The following is a 12,066-nucleotide window of genomic DNA, read 5'->3' as shown; positions in this document are numbered from 1 at the left end:
AAGATCTCAATTTCCCCCCAACAGAATTCCCTTTAAAACTTATATACATAGTACTTATTCATTGAAGAAAAAAAATTTAAATATAAAAATCACCTGTAATACCATATTGTAGATATGGTTTCTGTTAATATTTCCATGTACATTCTCCTAGATTTTTTTTTTACTATGTTAAAATGTGTATTTGTGTAAATATATTTTTTAAATGACATCATACCATGTATACTTTTGAAAGCCTACTTTTTCACTTATTATGTGCATATTTCCATGCTAATAAAAACATAGCTACAATATCACTTTAATGCTGGAGTGGGATTAAGGTGGGTGAGGGTCATGACATATTTAACCAATCCATCCTCTATTATTAAATATTTAGGCTTTGAGGTGTTTCATTATTGAGGTGTTTCATTATTTCAAAAACATTTCAACAAACATTTTTGTGCTTACATTTTTTTAAGCTCATGCCTTATTATTCGCTAGGATACATTTCTTTTGTTGTTGTTGTTGTTGCATTGGGTTTTTATTGCTGTGCATGGGCTTTCTCTAGGTGCATTGAGTGGGGGCTACTCTTCATTGAGGTGCACTGTCTTCTCATTGGGGTGGCTTCTCTTGTTGCAGAGCACAGGCTCTAGGCACGTGGGCTTCAGTAGTTGTGGCACACAGGCTCAGTAGTTGTGGCTCGAGGGCTCTAGAACGCAGGCTTGGTAGTTGTGGTGCACAGGTTTAGTTGCTCCGCAGCATGTGGGATCTTGCTGGACCAGGGCTTGAACCCGTGTCCCCTGCATTGGCGGGTGGATTCTTAACCACTGCGCCACCAGGGAAGTCCCGAGGACACATTTCTAATGGCAAAATTTCTTGATCGAAAGATATGTTCATATTTAAAGTTTGTTGGTGTTACCAACTGCCAACTTTCTCTTAAGAAAGTTGTACCAATTTACACACCTGCCAGCAGTATACAAGGGTATATTTTCCCCACACTCTCACCAATATAGGTTATGCTAATTCTACTTACTCTTTCTCGGTCTGGTTTGATTTCTCATGTTTTTTCAAAATTTGCATCTCATTGATTGCTAACTAGGCTAAAAATTTCATATCTTTATTATTACTTTTATTTTATATTTATGTTTTGAGTAGCCTGTTCATATCCCATGATCTCGTATTATTTGAAAACTTATATATACAGATAATCAATCCTCTTTTCACCAAAAATGTAGCATACACTTTTCTTAAATTGCTCTTTGCATTTTAAAGCCTTATTTATGGTGTTTTAAAATTTTTTACTTTACTATGCATAAAGTTTGAGATTTTTTTCCCTATCGTTAATCCATCTTTTCCTTCAGGTTTCATGCCTTCCCCACATGAGGCAGAGATTACCAGTTACCTACCAAATACTCTCTCCTCAGCTTCTTTAGCAAGGGAACAATGTATTTCTGAGCCTCCTTTGCAGTTGGGTGTGATCAGGTGACCAGTTAGGGTCAATGACTGCAAGGGTTGTTGTGTGACCTGGGGCAAAACTCCTGAAGAGGGAGAGTTGAGGCTTCTCCCTTCTTCTTTTCTGTTGCCTAGAAGGAAACAGCTAGAGCTCCAGCAGCCATCCTGGACCACTTCCATCTTGTGGATGGAAGTCAACTTGGCAGTGGGTACGGAAGGAAGGAGCCTGGAGTCCTCACAATGTTATGAAGCTGTCACACTAACCCTGGGCTGTCTACCTCCAAATTTCTTTTATACAAGAGAATAAATAAGTCACTGTAGTCAGGCCTTTGGTAAGAGCAACTCTTACTCCTAAGAGCGATTCCTAACTCATATGCCAACCCAAGGTTATATCAATATTTATTTGTATTTTTATCTACTATATTACCTCTACATTTACAGATGTACGACTGAAATGACATATAACCAAGGTTCGACAGTGTCTATAAGATAATCATTTTTGGTAGAAGCTTCTTCAAAATGATAATTGCTAGACCCCCATGTGGATAAACTGTTACACTGAATTTTAAGGAAGGATCTAATTATAGAGTTTTATTCTATCAGGCATTTTTTGAAAAAGTTAGGCCAATGATCTTGACTTGAAATACTTTTATTATACAGATCTTGAGAAATAGCTTTAATATCTATTTTTTTTTGATGAATTACGGGCTTACATCCTAAGTTAGTTTTCAGGGGATGCAACTATAAAATGTGTATAGCTAGTTGGGAGGTTTTCAGTGTAGATAATTGGATACATATCTAAATTTGTGTAATAAAGAGCTGTATTATAGCAACATTGTACTATAGTTCCATAACAGCCAGAATTTCATTTTAAGACTATTGGTTTTAAAACATACTTTGACTATAGGTATGGTTTTTCTAGAACTTGACAACACATATTATTCTTGCTTCTGGAAAAATGAGCCAGATAAGAGCGTTCAATTTAATGTAATGAATATTTCCTTGACTAGTATTTATTAAGCACCTGCTACGTATTAGTCTCTGTATTTAATCTCACAATGACTTGTAATTCAGGTAATAAAATCCCTAGTTTAGAGAGGGGGAAATTGAAGCTCAGAGGTGTTAAGTCACTTGTCCAAGGACACTCACTGGCTAAATGGAAATTTCAGACGGCCTCTGAAGGCTGTTGACTCCAAATTCTAAACTCCTGTGTTACTCATACCAGGCCCTGAGCTGGACCTGAGGGAGATAAGAGATTAGTAAAACAATTTCCTTCAAGTAATATTAAAGAAAATTTGGTACTTACCTGCCCCACACAGGTCCGTTATGTTAATATGAGTGGGCAAGGAACTGCCTTTCGAGTTAGCTGCAGACACGGATACAGCCCAGTTCCCAGTTCTGGGAATGACCCAGGTCCAGGAGGTGTGTTCTGTGATGTTCTGTAGTGTGGCTTTCCCCCCTGCTACCTCCTGCAAGGTCACTCGATAGTGGAGGATTTTTCCTTTTGCCTCTGATAGACTCAGATTCTGCAACAAAACACATCTCCTTACTATGTACTCTCAGACAAGGTCACTGGATGCTCTATGCTAGGACCTCATGACTACCAGCAGCAGATGGCTACACTGGAGTGACCTTTTTATTTACATCTTCTCATCTCCTCCACTGCACACTTTCATGTCTCCACCCAGCCCTGCCACTTAGAAAAAAAATCAGTTAACATTTTTTAAAGCTAATTCTTAAAAACATATTGATTTTCCTTTCTTGCTTCAAAGTGACACTTCCTAATAGGAGAAAACTCAATTACATTCAATGGAACAAGTGAGGGATCTGGACTCAGAAGATCTGGGTTTGAGTTCCAGCTCTACCAATCACCAGCTGTGTGACCCTGGGCAAGGCATTCAGACCCTCTGAGTCTCCATTTCCAAATTTGTGAAACACACACACGTATATATTTTTACATAGAAAGTGCAATGCTGCTCCTGAAATCAAAAACAAGCTTTCTAAGAGCTAAACTAGTAAAATCCATACTTAGTGAATTGGATTAGCCATCTGTGCTAGGAAACTAAGACACTGTTTATAAATGTGTGACTAACAAGTTTTGGAACTGCAAGAATTCCAATTGAGACGGCTTGGGAACAATCCCAGAAAGTAAGCAGAAAACTAATTATTTGTACTGCAACCCTGTTTGGACAAGGACCATGGGAAACAGAAGCATTGGAAATGGGGAGTTGCCAAGGCCTGTGCTGGCAGTGCCTGTCCATGCCTAGTGCAGGGAGAGAAAGGCATTGCTCACCAGACTTAAGCATCACAGTTTTCTTGACAAGACTCTTCCTTCCATGGGGTGTGGGGTGGCCTCAAGCCGCTGAAAGACACACCTTAGGGTTGGCAAATGCCCCTTTCTCTGGTTCTCTGCTCCCTAAGCAATCTTTTAATAATTTGGTTTCCTATGTCATTTATCGTCATTTATCTGTCAGGAGAGCCTGGGCTAACGTGAACATCTGGTTCACTTAAAATTTGTATTTTTCACTTAAAGTGAAAAAATTGGCCTTCTGATTATAATTTGGCTTCTGAAATAATTAGCACGCTGGGAGAGGATGCTCCTATCTGCTGACTCAAGCCTTCTGGTTGGCCCAACAGCTGCAATTCTCACTATAAATTAATGCATGAACATCCAGCTTTTTATATTTCAGGCTCTAGGAGCTTGAATAATGCAGATCATGCCCTAGGTACCCTTCTGGATCCACAAGGCCCAAGACTGGGTCATAAACCATGGTCAACACACTGGGTGAATGCCATGTTGTTGGGGGCATTTTTGGGCGCACGTTCAGCCGTTCCCTAGAAGACATCCTGTGTCCTGGCAAGAACCAAGAAAGTTAGCGCTGCAAACGTCCATCAGCTGATCTCATAGGCCCATTGTGTGGATTAAAACAAGTGAGTGCTTTTGACATTGTGATGTTCTGAACTGTTATTAATAAACATGCCCTTTGTCATAGGAGAAAAAACAAGATAAATTAAAGCAAAAGCTGGCTAGGGAAGACCATTCCCTCAGCTCTCTCTCACTCCATTCTTCCCTCCCTGTCCCTTGTGCAGCTCCAGAGGGAGGACTGTCACCCCCATCCCAGGCACCCCACCCAAAGGCACTCCCCAAGAGTTAAATGGGCTCACAAAGCTCCCCATTCTTTTGCCCAAGGGGCAATAGGGAAACAGCCTGCATTACCACGCGCTCATTATTGTTCACAGACACCTCAGCAATCCAGCAGTAGAGTGCTGACAGAAGGGAGGAAACGTCAAGTCCTCTTGGATCCAATGAACCTACCTAGAGACCGCTGTGGAAATCCAGCTGATCCCAGTGACGTAGTAAACAGAGGTGTGGGTTGGAAAGATGAGTAAATGTTCCCAGAGGGCAGGGAAGGGCTTGGACCCACCTTGCATTAGTTTTGAGTTGCAAATATCAGTGAGAAGGTGAGGATGGAGCCAAGGAGTTAGACAAATAAATATGGTATCCCTTGAGTTATGCTTGTATAAAATGTCAAGCTCCAGTTTGGCTGTAAACATCTCTCAGATAACTGGTCTCCTTAACCAAACTGGAAAATGGGTCTAACTTGTCCAGCAGGGTCCATAGAATAAAAGATTCAATGAGTTCAATGAGCCAGTGGGAAAACAGGTATTTAGCTGGAGGGGCACTCAGTCTCCTGAAGCAACTAAAAAGAGTGTGATTAGGTTGGTTAAAAAAAACCCAGTAACATCAAGTTTGCGAATCAGGTATATAATGCATTACCCCTTGATGACACGTGGCCCTGACGGAATGGACTATCATCCCAGAACAACAGAACAGGAAGGGGTTCTACAGATTAACAATGAATTCAGTGTTTCATTTTATCAACGGGGAAACTAAGCCCTGGGGACAAGAGATGACTTGCTTAAGGCCACTCAAGGGACAGATAGAGGGGCTGAGAGTGGAATCCAGGGCTCCTGACTTCTGGATTCATGACCCCTCCACTCTGACTCACTGCTCCCTCTAACGGCAAGCGTGAGACAATGAACTGGTGAGTACGAGCGCCATGTTGCATAGTTGGATCCCCATTCACCCTTCTGGCCCAGAGTTGCAAAGCAACTGGAACATCAACAGTGGGCATGAGGTCAGCAATTTGGGGAGAGTGGAGATCCAGAATTCTTTTTTTCCAGAGCCAACGAGCCCTGAGTCAGAAGGAGAGAAGCTCTGAACCGAGAAAAACCTTGGCCTGAGGAGCCAGCTGGGTCTTCTCAGATAAATTTATTTTTACTCTAGTGTTTGTTTATTTGGGTGGGTGAGAAGGGGGAATCTATCATTTATTGGGCCATACCATGAGTCAGAAGCTCTACATCCTGTCATATTTATTCCTTATAACTCCTCATTCTGATGAGGGTGCTAAAGCTTAGAGAGGTTAAGAAACTGACTCAAGAAGTCCCTACAAATCTAAAAAAAAAAAAAAAAGTTCTGAAGAACCTAGGGGCAGGACAGGAATAAAGACGCAGACTTAGAGAACGGACTTGAGGACACGGAGAGGGGAACAGTAAGCTGGGACGAAGTGAGAGACTGGCATGGACATATATACACTACCAAACGTGAAATAGATAGCTAGTGGGAAGCAGCCACATAGCACAGGGAGATCAGCTCGGTGCTTTGTGACCACCTAGAGGGGTGGGATAGGGAGGGTGGGAGGGAGGGAGATGCAAGAGGGAAGAGATATGGGAACATATGTGCATAGCTGATTCACTTTGTTATAAAGCAGAAACTAACACACCATTGTAAAGCAATTATACTCCAATAAAGATGTTAAAAAAAATTAATTAGGGCTTCCCTGGTGGCGCAGTGGTTGAGAGTCCGCCTGCCGATGTAGGGGACACGGGTTCGTGCCCCGGTCCGGAAAGATCCCACATGCCGCGGAGCGGCTGGGCCCGTGAGCCATGGCCACTGGGCCTGAGCGTCCGGAGCCTGTGCTCCGTAACGGGAGAGGCCACAGCAGTGAGAGGCCCGCGTACCGCAAAAAAAAAAAAAAAAAAAAAAAAAAAATTAATTAAAAAAAAACTCCCGGGACTTCCCTGGTGGCGCCGTGGTTGGGAGTCCGCCTGCCAGTGCAGGGGACGTGGGTGCGAGCCCTGGTCCGGGAGGATCCCACATGCCGCGGAGCGGCTGGGCCCGTGAGCCACAACTGCTGAGCCTGTGCTCTAGAGCCTGCGAGCCACAACTACTGAGCCCACGTGCCACAACTACTGAAGCCCGCGTGCCTGGGGCCCGTGCTCCGCAGCAAGGGAGGCCACTGCAGTGAGAGGCCAGCGCACCACAACGGAGAGTAGCCCCCGCTCAATGCAACTAGAGAAAGCCTGTGCACAGCCACGAAGACCCAATGCAGCCAAAAAAATAAATAAATAAATAAACAAACAAAAAACACAAACTTTAAAAAAAAAAAAAAAACTCCCTACAGAAAAGTAATGCGAGATTTTAGTGCGCCCCCTGGTGGATATGAGAGAGGAGGGCGATATCCAGACGGAGTCTGGGGTCCCTAGGAGCATCTCAAAGACAGGGTACTTCCTGCCCCTTCTTGGGCAGTGCTGAGAGTGGGTTTCAAGCCAGTGGTCCTACTGTTGTTGTCACCCTCTCCTACTGGTAAGAATACACTAAAAAGGAAAAGCTGTCCACTGCCTCTCTCCCTTCAGTCTTCTTTCTGCTCTGCCCTGTGGAAAATGATCTAAACTTAGTGAGCGTAGCCTTTCTGACTTCGCTTTGTCTGAGAAGCAAAGAGTGAACAGCTCCCTCATAAACCATTATAAGAATTCTGCTGCCTGAAAAGGCTTTCAGCGTCAAAAATAACTTGGTGAATGTAATCCAAGAAAGGACAAAGTCTGATACATTTGTGAATGTGTGCCCCGTTTGTGTTTTGAAGTATATTATAGGAAAGGTGTTTCTGTGAATTGATAAATCATTTCCTCTTAAGACTTCGAAAAAACTACTGTACTTACAATAAAGTAATATTTTACTTCTGAACTTCCCCTGATGCAAATAATAACTTTAAAATAACTGTTAGAGCTTAGCCTGTATCAGAGAAGAGAGTCTGTAATCAAGACCCGTTGGAAAGCTGGGCAGTTTGAATACTTATTAGTCACAGCTTTATCTGTGAAGATTTTTTTGGTTTTTTTTTGGTTTTGGAACACTGCTGACTTGGTTCTTGTTATTCGGGAAGATCTTTTGCTTTTCTGCTCCACCACCTAGCAGCCACATGACCTTGGGCAAGTTATTTCACCTCTCTGAGCCTCAATTTCCTCATCTGTAAAATGAGGATAATTCTATATCCAGCATAGGCTTATTGGAGGATTCAATGAGCTAAGGGCAGTAAACTGTTTCAAAAGAGTGTTTGGTGCATGAGAGATATGAAGACACTTGGTGGGTACCCTACTCTCACTTAACTCATATAAAAATCATCATAATTGGCACTTTTCCCATCATACTTATATGGTTCTTCTATTAATCTTGACCTGGCTTATACCACAGCTCTCTATGGTACCCACACTTGGTGGGTACCCTACTCTCACTTAACTCATATAAAAATCATCATAATTGGCACTTTTCCCATCATACTTATATGGTTCTTCTATTAATCTTGACCTGGCTTATACCACAGCTCTCTATGGAAGTTTCACCAGTGCCATACAGTTGATTACAAAGTATATGCAATTTGTGGGTTTAAGTCTGGGTACCTTGACTTCAGAACTTATGACTGCCTTCAGCAACCCCAGTCCAAAGTGAAGACAATCCTCACCTGGAAGTTTTAAAAATCACTGTACTGGAAATTTCCATCTGTGGACCTATCTCCCCACTAGCCTGTCAGTTTGTCTTTGCATCCTCAGTGTCATGACCAGTGTCCGCCTCCTAAGAATGACCTGGCAAACACTTTTCACAATTCTTATTTTCATACCAACCTCATGTTATATATACTTTTATTATCTGCACGGTACTCATGAGGCAAGTAAGGCACAGAGAGTTTAAGCGCCTTGCTCAGGAACACAAAGTAAGTGGTAAAGCTGGAGCTTGAACCCAGCTAGCACAGCTGCTCTATCTGGAGAATGAAGTCTTAACTGCTGGCATGCTGGCACGTAGTAGGCATCCCCCAGGTGTTCCGCTACTCTGAACTGATTTAATTGATAGTCATACCTCCTGGTCGTTACCCGGGCATAATGATGTCTATCTTGTTTTACAGCTAGAAAACAGCAAAATAATGGAAACTTTTTAAGAGCAAAGCTTTAACTCCCCTTCCATCTCTGTTTTCTATCTTCTGTTAATTCTCTGCTACTTACTCTTATCTTTGTCACTGACCACATTCTGCTATCCAACCCAAATTCCCTGCATTGCATCTGGTACAGTATGTGTGACTAGTAAGCAAGGGAAAGCAACCTGTTCTGTCTGAAAATATCTCCAGAAATGCTGTGCCAGCCTGTGATGAGACAGGGTTGGGAAAGGGAAGGAGAGAGAGTTGAATACTGCAGCAAAACTAATCTTCCCATCTGCTGCTTTTGTATTTAAACATTGATTCTGAGGTTGGATACCTCCTATAATTATATAAGGGCCTCAGGCTCCTGGAAGCCAATCTTCCCTGGGGATTTACAATAGACCTTTGTCCTCCATCAATATAAACCAGGTTACAAATAATACTGTCTACTTTTACTGAATCCCTTTCATATGAGGAGGCCAAAGAATTCATCCCTTCAGTGCAATGTGATACAGGTTGGAATATTCTTCTTTCACCAAAGACAAAGACAGGGAGAAAGAGACCAAGTAATGTACTGAATAAGCCGCTTCTGGTCTCAACAGTCTGAGGCTGTGCTGTAAACTGGTGTACGGGGCTGGCTCTTTTCTCTTTCTTCTTGACTTCTATGGTTCGAGGGTAGCTGTTTATCCAAATGAATTACTTCATTGAACAAGTGAATATAAAACACCCAGTTTTTTCCCCACCTTTGGAACCAAAAGATTCCCTATCTCTCTTCTATCTTGCTTGTTAAGGCTCAGGACACTGGTTGTTGGCCACTACAGGAGGGAGCTCTGCAGCCTTCAAAACGGGGCTCTCCTGACCTGAGACGGGCTGCTATCTGGAGGGTGAGCCCCTGGCCACTGTGCCATACTGGCACTTAGTAGACACACCAGTTGTCAAAGACATAGTAGGAAAAAAAGAATGTAAAATAGCTCATTCATATTTTTAAAATCAATTACATGTTGAAATGATAACATTCCAAATATATCTGCAAGTAAAATATATTATTAAAATCGTCCGCCTGTTTCTTTTTACTTTCTAAAATGTGGCTACAAGAAAGTTATTTTTTCTTTTTTTTTTTTGCTGTTCGCGGGCCTCTCACCGCTGTGGCCCCTCCCGTTGCAGAGCACAGGCTCAGCGGCCATGGCTCACGGGCCCAGCCACTCCGCAGCATGTGGGATCTTCCAGGAACCGGGGCACGAACCCGCGTCCCCCACATGGGCAGGCGGACTCCCAACCACTGCGCCACCAGGGAAGCCCTACAAGAAAGTTTTAAATTATGCATGTGGCTTGCATCCGTGGCCTGCTTTATATTTCTATGGGATAGCACTTCACTAATGTGATCCTTCAAGCCGAAGTCATGTCCCCAGGGGTTCTCCTGTCAAATGTTCTCCCATCCTTGTCCTGACTAACTTGTTCTTCTGGGGAGCTCCAGTATTAACTTCTCTTTTTTTTTTAGGGTCAGAAAACTTTAATAACACCTGGACAGAATCAATACTAACAATTTAAGGGGCAGTTTATACGTGATATTTTCTAAAGATTTAAACTATTCCAAAAGATTTTATCCTTAAAATTGTTTAAAAAAACAAGCTAACAAACAAAAACTTCACCCTATTTAACCCTCAGCAACTCGACTGTGGACTCACTTTACCCACACCTCGAAATCCTTCCAACCAATTAAGAAACTAAAAAGCAGAAACTCACGTGGGATTCTGACTGTCAGGCCTATCTTTCGATGTGTAGACTCTCCTATGCCCTTTGTCCTTCTGATGCTCCATCTTTTAACTGCAGTGACTCGCTCATTGCCTGAGCTCCACTTTGTTCTATGGTTCACAAAGTTAGTCAGCTGCATGGAGAATGGACGATGCTGAAATCTGCAGTATTACATTCTGAAAGGTCCTCTCTGACTCCTCACTCCTTCCCCTGCCTGGCCATCATCCTCCCCAGCCGAACCTTGAACCCCTCCTTGAACCTGAGGGCCCTCACCACCTCCTTGCTATTTCTGTCCTCCTGCTGGACTGTGAGCTCAAGGGCATGGAGCCTGGACCTGGCTTGTTCACTTCCATATCCCCACATGCAGCACGGGCTCTAGGCCTAGAGGGGTTTTCATGTATGTGTTTGCTTGAATGAATAAATGAATGAGTGAGTGAATGAAGGAGTGAATTCAGCTCCATCTGCACACAGGTATTTCTCTTCCAGACCCGTGGCCCAAACCACCATTTCAGAAAGTTTGTGACTTGCTATGATCGAGACAGTGAGAGGACACTGAAGAAATTTACAGAGGAAATTGGAAAGGTTAATGTGGCTTTAACCCATCGTCATATCTTTTCATACATCATCTCCATATATATTTGAGGTGACTTTCTTCTTAAAGGATAGAAGCTGTATTAACTGAAGGAAAAGTGTACTGGAATCATGGATTGAAATGCTTTGTCAAAGCAAAGGAAACGGTATGAAAGTTTCTGCAGAAGGAGATGATAGAGGGAATCTGAGGGAAAGAATTGGTGACACTCCTCCCCCCACCCCTGAAAGGGCTCTAACCCAACACTGAGGCTGTTGCTAACACAGCAACAGTTTCTACCTGTTATTGCATTTACTGTTTTAACAACATCCAGGTGTTTTTGCTTGATTCATAGATTAGGTTCTACTTTTTGTCTTCAACATAGAAAGTATTTTTTCTCTTAAAAGCAACTATGGGGACCTCCCTGGCGGTCCAGTGGTTATGACTCTGGCTTGCACTGCCAGGGGCATGGGTTCGATCCCTGGTTGGGGAACTAAGATCCTGCAAGCTACGTGGTGTGGCCAAAAATTTAAAAATAAAAAATTTTTAAAAAGCAACTATGGCAAAAAATAGTACAGGATATTTTTGAGGAAATGGAGTTTTTCGGAGAAACCAAGGTGTGGGAAAATGAGTAACTATGTGGGAACCAGAACATCAAAGGTCTCCTTTACCCTCAACATATTCGCACACCCACCTTCATAAATCACACGCATATAGATACATTCATACACATTCACACTCAAACACCCACACATATACACCCACACTTATACCCACATGTATCCCACACACACCTTCACACTTACTCACTGCGGAGGGTGATTCACATGTTGGACTTTAACACCTAATGTGATGGTGTCAGGAGGTGGGGCCTCTGCAAGTTGATTAGGCCCTGAGGGTGGAGCCCCCATGGGTGGGATTAGCACTCTCTAAGAGACCCCAGAATGCCGTCTAGTCCCTTCCACCACGTGAGGATACAACAGAAGTCTGCGACACAGAAGAGGGCCCTCACCCAACCATGCTGGCAGCTGGATCTCGGACTTCCAGCCTCCAGACTGTGAGAAATTGATCTCT

The 12,066-nt window shown here is 42.9% G+C and overlaps 1 protein-coding gene across 1 annotated transcript in view; it reads right to left on the bottom strand.

Moving 5' to 3' along the window:
- The window catches only part of IL12RB2 (interleukin 12 receptor subunit beta 2), a 72,972-nt gene that overhangs the window by 32,442 nt on the left and 28,464 nt on the right, over window positions 1-12,066 (bottom strand). The window contains exon 9 of the mRNA XM_060023635.1: window positions 2,735-2,954. Coding sequence (XP_059879618.1) covers window positions 2,735-2,954 — 220 coding nt within the window. The remainder of the gene's footprint in view (window positions 1-2,734; window positions 2,955-12,066) is intronic.

Source organism: Delphinus delphis, chromosome 1 (assembly GCF_949987515.2).
Source record: "Delphinus delphis chromosome 1, mDelDel1.2, whole genome shotgun sequence".
In the NCBI taxonomy this organism is placed as follows: Eukaryota; Metazoa; Chordata; class Mammalia; order Artiodactyla; family Delphinidae; genus Delphinus; species Delphinus delphis.
This window is presented reverse-complemented; position numbering and strand designations above follow the sequence as displayed.